The sequence below is a fragment of the Acyrthosiphon pisum genome, unplaced genomic scaffold (assembly GCF_005508785.2).
Source record: "Acyrthosiphon pisum isolate AL4f unplaced genomic scaffold, pea_aphid_22Mar2018_4r6ur Scaffold_21589;HRSCAF=24348, whole genome shotgun sequence".
Classification (NCBI taxonomy): Eukaryota; Metazoa; Arthropoda; class Insecta; order Hemiptera; family Aphididae; genus Acyrthosiphon; species Acyrthosiphon pisum.
In genome coordinates, this window is record NW_021771072.1 from 56844 (window position 1) to 63697 (window position 6854).

A 6854-nucleotide genomic window follows, 5' to 3' on the forward strand; every position below is an offset into this window, starting at 1 on the left:
TGGATCACAAGGTTACAGAAGGTGCAATTGCAAACTTAAGTGCAGAACAAACAAATGCATTTGTCGATCAGCGGGAATATTGTGTAACTCAAAATGTCACAACAGCATGCCTTGCGAAAATAAATAATAAATGATAAATATAATATATTATTAATAATAAAAAAATAATTAGACAGTTATTAATAAGTGTAGTCTGTATTACGCTTTATTAGTGATAACGTTTTATCAGGGAGTTTCTACATATGCCGGATCCAAACATAGTATTGTCCCTATGCTAAATGCACGGAAAAATTTTTTAGCTATTTATTTTTATTAAATGTACTTATATTTAACATGATTTTTTGATATATTTAGATACATTATGATACAAATATTTGTAATAATACATTAAAAGTTTAAATAAGGAGACAGAATTTAAATAAATTTAAAAATTAATTTTGGCGCCAAAATCTTTGTACAACAATAATAATAATAATAATAATAATATCCTTTTTTATTTTACTCTTTGTTCTTATTTGCCTGATTTATTGTTGATTATTTTTTTAAATATGATAAATAAATAGTTGGGAGTTTTAAAATATATTCTATTTTTTTTTTTAGCAATTATTTATTTTTTTTATTCACCATAATGTCTGCAAATAGTGCTATTAGTATGTTTGCGATATTTGATTATTTTAAATCAAATCCCAAACAACTAAAAAAGGGAGAACTTTCATTTAACGCTGGATACATTTGTAAAATAGTATACGACTCAGCCAATGGATTGATACAAGGTGAAGTAAAAGCAAGTATGAAATCAATCCAGTATAAAGTGAAAGTATGCAATATATTGTATTAATTATTATTAGGGCTCAGGACTTCTAGGAGTGCATGTTTTTAACTCATCATTAAAATCATAGCTAAGTAATACAGAAATATGTTTCATGGCAATACAAGTTTAAATTTAAAATTTATAGTTGCATATTTTACATATTTGACCATTTTTTATTTTATAATAGCATATTTGACAATTATTTATGTGAATAAGTTTTTAATTCCCAACTTAAGAAAATATCTAATAGTTCAATGTAATACTCAAAGTAATTAGTACTAGGTATTTTAAAAATATACAAATATATTCAACTTGTTGTTTTTTAAAAAAATTTTATAATGTTTGTATTACATTTAAACAAGCTGAAAATATGAAAATAATTATCTCAGATAATTAATCAAATTTATCTATTTATGTATCGTATCCACAAATAGTATTATTATTTACTACAAATATTACTTTTTTTTAAATGCATATTTTAATAGCATATCAAGTGAATCTTTAGGGCATAAATGCATGCATATTTTAAGGTTTTTTAGGGCATGAAGTCCCTAGCCCTAATTATTATTATAGAACTTCTAAATTTTAATCATAGAAAACATTCTCTCATAGATATTTCTCAATGATGGAGTTATATGTGACAGTACGTGTACATGTCCTAGAGGATTGGTGATTTGTCATCATATGGCAGCTTTATGTTTGTTTGCTCATCATAATTGTAGTTCTACAGATAGTATTTGCTCTTGGAATGTGAGAAATAGTAATCTTGAAAATACTAAAACTATTAGTGATTTATATCCTGCTTGTTCATATAAAGCTACAATTTCTTTACCAAACAAAAACCAAAATAACTTTAAAAAAGCTTTAGAACAGTTAGGTACACCAATAGGTATGTCTTGGCTATTAAAACCTGAACCCAATGTTGAAGTGTTATTTCAACAATCACCAGTTGTATTAATTAATGATATAATTATATCAGATGAGTATAAATCATCAACAACAAAAACACAGCTTCTAGAAAATAAATTAAGTGTGTCTGATGAAATTATTTTAGAAGTAGCACAAGAAACAATTGGTCAGTCCAAAAACATTAAATGGATTACATATAAAAAGCACAGACTTACTTCAAGCATGTATGGAAATATACTTGCAGCATGCCATAAGAAAAAATATAATCCATCACTGTTTAAATCACTGAACAATGAATATATCACTACTGGTGTGCATGCTATTGAGTGGGGGCTTAATAATGAAGATGCAGCATTAAGTTTTCTCCAGAAAACTGAAAATGTGTTGATTCAAAAAACTGGATTATGGTTACATAAATGTGGATATCTTGGTGCATCCCCAGATGGACTTATAGGAGAAAATTGTGTAGTTGAGGTAAAATGCCCCTATAAATTCAGAAATAGTTTGCTATCAGAAGAAATAAGTAAAGACAAAACTTACATAATTTATAAAGAACATAATCAAATTCATGTAAACCAGAAACATAATTACTGGCACCAAGTTCAAGCACAACTATACTTTACCAGAAGACAAAAATGTATTTTTGTAGTTTGGACACCAAGAGAATCAATCATAGTTCATATATTTAAAGATAACCAATGGCAAAACAATATTGAAATACTTCAAAAGTTTTACTTTGAACAATATATTCCATACATTATATCAAATAAAATAATATAGCTTTATTCAAAAATATTTTTAACAAATACCTAATTTTATACATTAAATAGTTCCTTCAGTTAATACTTTTCATTATTAAAAAAATAAATTTACATTTTATTTTGTATTTCTTTAATTAGTGGATACTGAAAATTAGTGAGCGATGCTACAACTTTAAAAACATAGTCAGCTTGGGATAACAGAGATGTAGGTATATGATCTAAAATTCTGTAACATTTTATTCTTTGAATAGCTCTCTCTACATGGATTCTAGCTTTAGCAATAGTTTCGGTAAGTAAAACTTGTTCTGGTGTGAACTGTGGAGTGTCCAGAAATGGAGGTATATTCAAGTATACATTTGGAGGTAAAATATCACGAATTAAAAATCCCTTGTCTGCGAGTATTAAATCACCTGGTTCCAATTGAGATAAAACACCACTTTTCAGTGTTATTGTTTTATCTGAAGTGGAACCTGGAAAAAAATCGCTTACAAATGTAACAACACCATTTGGTGCCACACCAATTAAGGTTTTCAATGTATGATAGTGTTTATAGCTACTAAAAGTGGCTTTTTGTGTAACCATAGACACTCTAGTAGTATCAGTTTTAATTTCTGTACAATCAAGAATAATTCTACAGTTAGTAAATGTGCTGAAGGAATTTGGTAGACATAGCTTATTTTTATTTTTTGATGGAATTTTAGACATAAATACTAAGAAAATGTTTTCATACAGAATATGGATCCAAGTCATAAAAATGTTTGTTATGGTTGCCTGACTACATTTAAATCGTTGGCCAAGATCTACATGTGGCAAATTAAGTCTTAGTTTCATTAAGGTAATCAACAATTGATCATGCATAGAAATATTTTCAACTTTCCATTTTAAATAATAATTTATCTCAATATTTTCACATATTACCATCAATAAATCAAAGATTTTAGAATTGGGTAACCCAGTATATAACTTAATTAATTCATCATTACTTGAAATCAGTTCATAAGATAAGCACTCAGAAATTGAGGACATTTTTAATTTTAACTGTTCATTTTCTTTTCTTAGCAACAAAATTTCAGCTTCTAAGCATTTGTTGGTTTGACTAGACCTACAAATAGTAAGTATTTAACTTGTTAAACACAAAACATTTATTTATGCATAGTAATGGGTATCATACATTATAGATATAATATTTTATTAGACCAGTCCAAAAAAATAAACAATTTTGCTTTGATTCCAATCATTAGTGTTTGAAATATTAATTTATATTAGGTATTTGATATTTTGATATTTATTTAAAATTTAAATATAGGTATTTCAAAGGATTATAAATTGATAAAATATGTATATTGTATAGGTAATATACAATTTTGCTAATTAATTTAATAAATGGTCTTATAATATAATATTATATTTAGTATTTGTATTTATACATAAACATAATAGTTACTAACTGGAGGAGTTGATTCTTTAAATCAAGTATGTTTAATTCAACAATTTCTGATGATGGTGTTTGGGTAATTGTGCTACAAGTGCTAGTGCTAGTGCTAGGTCCATTGTCATCAGAATGGCAAGCAATTTTGGTTCTTTTTCTTTTTTCTGGTGATTGAAAATTAGAAAATGCATTTTTCCTATGATCTAATATTTCAGGACCATTTTTTTTGTCTCCATTTCTGAAATGACAACTACAGATTCTAGCACCAGGTCCAGGTTCAACATCTCTTCTGTACACAAATAATTTTGTTGTTTATATACCTAATACTTATATACCTACTTGAAACTACTGAAAATTTACTACTTTACTACTTTGTTATAAAATATAAATGTTAACAAGAATTTTATAAAATATAAAATAAAGTTTTATACTTCACTAATTTAATCCATCTACGCCTCTCTTTAGTTTCAACAGGAAATTTAAAGAAACTACATTTGTGTTTTTGGTTATTATGAGTACAATTAAATGCCCAACACAGCATGACTAATGGTCAATTTTATTTAAAATAGTAATCACTAATAATACTATGTAAAGGTGCAACAAATAATTGCCTAATTTCATTTAATGTGCTCAAACTTTTTTTCCGGCTATAATATTATAATAATACTATAATATTATAATTATAACAAGGTTAGGTTAAATTATAACAGGGATGTATGTATAATATTTCCCGCCAAATTTGTTTTTCTGATTTATTTAAATTTCTGTACATATTTAAATATTTTAGAGAATCCAGTATTTTAGATTTTTTATAATGACCTAATTTAACGTTTTTGACTAAGATACATAACTAAATCAAAATAGTTTTATTTAAAAAAAAATTTTTAGTTATAGACCCATGTATTAGATATAGGGACTTCGATTTGTTTGGATCCGGCTTATCTATAATCTCCTTGGATGACGTCACACTAATAAAGCGTATTAATTTTATTTACGTAATTGACCAACAGTCAATGGTTAATAACGTTAAGATTCGGTCATTGAGGTAAAATTGTTTTATTTTATTTTGTAATTTACAACAATAACCTATTATCTTGGATACTGACGTTATTGCCCGGTAGTTAACGATAATAACCTAGAGAATTGGCTTCTAACGTTAATGACCGGTTAATAACGTAATATTCAATTTTCATCATTGACCGTAACATGTATATTTTTAAAAAAATGTATACAAATTAAAATAGAAAAATTAAAGAAAATATGTAATTTCGAGTTTGTAAAAAAAATAATTTATACAAATTTACGTATAACTCTATCATTTAATTTTTTTTTTCACTCGACCATTTATTGACTTGATTATATAGCTCGATCGTATAAGAATTCTAATTCTAATGATACCTATTAAAAATGTAGTTGATGTTGTTAGATATAAAAAAATGACAATATGACGAGTAAAAAAGGAAAAGTAAAAAATAAATTAAGAGCGAAATGAAATTTTATCTATTCTGAGAGCTGAACCGGAACCGTAAAAATCATCAAGATATCAGACCGTGGTTTATACATAATATACTATAATATAATACTATTACGTTGACGAAAGGAACTGATTTTGTTGTCCCTCCTCCTCCTCTCATCATTAAACTAAGTGAAATAAGTCAAATACGCCACTGATTGTATAGAACTACTTTGGTTCATGCATTAAATTTTCCTAAAGCAATAGACAATTAACGTTACAATATTATTTAGTTCGGCGTACATAATATATAGGTAGTAAGCAGCTAAACTAGTTAGTATACGTCTTAAAATATTATTGAATTCACGTTTTAAATTTTCAGTATTCTCACAAACAGAGAATTCAAACATTTTTAGAAACGCCATATGGCAAAATATACCAGTGGCCAGCGGGGCGTCACAAGTCGTGCAGTATTGGCATGCCGGGCAAATTGACCGATAAGGTATTATCGACCGTTGGCTCCGGGTCTCGAAAATAACAATAATTTAAATTACACATGGGACACCGTATGAACGTGACTGGAAACCAAAAGTGAACAATGGCTCGTATAACGCCGTCCGGCTGACAACATCCTGCAGGGTATACCTGAGAGGACACAGCGTGTAAATGCTGCTCATAAAAATCAACATCTTAGGTATTTCCGGTGTCTTCATTTCTTGAAAATAACTATAATTTCAAATACACATAATAATACTGTGCTAGTATGATCTTGACCCGAAACCCAAAGCGTACAATGCCCGTAGTAAAGTCGCCTGGCTCTGCAGACATTCGATGGTAGGTCATTCGCCATCGATAATGAACGTAATAAATAGTATAGGTAATACATTGATATAAAAAATTATATTGCTAAGAAAACATACAAGCCGTGTGTAGCATTTGGATCCGATTTATTTTCTCTGAAATTCGACGGTATTGTAAAACTCAGACGGTTGACGTTTTTATACGATATGAATAAGATCTTTTATCTATATACCAAGTGGCCTTTCCGTATGCGTCCGTCTGGCTCGCATATAATACCGATCCGTCAGGTGCCAACTAGCATAATGGTGGTTTTAAACGAGTCCGTGTAGAATTCGTTAAGTTTCTTATCCAAAGTAAATGATTCGTTTTTATACATGCCTTGTATTCAGTATAGTTTTACAATATTTAAGACCCCTAAAATCCGTATAACATATATCTGAGGAAAGTGCGGAATATGACCTAATATAATACGATAATACCAAAACAGAATAATTGTAGAAATAATATAATTACCATAATATGCTGATTAACATACCATAATATTATCGGCGCATTCGAATTTCGTCCATAAATTATATTTTTCCCTAGTTGTGTCAAATTGTTACATTTTAATATTTTTGGAAATCAAATTTTTTGAACAACTGAATTCTGACAGAAAATAAAATATCGTATATTCCGCCTATTTCATTT

General features: G+C 28.0%; 1 protein-coding gene across 1 annotated transcript; it reads right to left on the reverse strand.

The window, feature by feature from the left end:
* Window positions 1–2589: 2589 nt before the first annotated feature.
* Window positions 2590–6076, reverse strand: LOC103310650. The gene is made up of 3 exons (XM_029492502.1): window positions 6009–6076; window positions 3930–4199; window positions 2590–3583 (listed from the first exon to the last, which is right to left on the reverse strand). The coding sequence occupies exons 1-3, from the start codon at window positions 6074–6076 to the stop codon at window positions 2590–2592; spliced, it is 1332 nt and encodes a 443-aa protein (XP_029348362.1).
* Window positions 6077–6854: the final 778 nt, after the last annotated feature.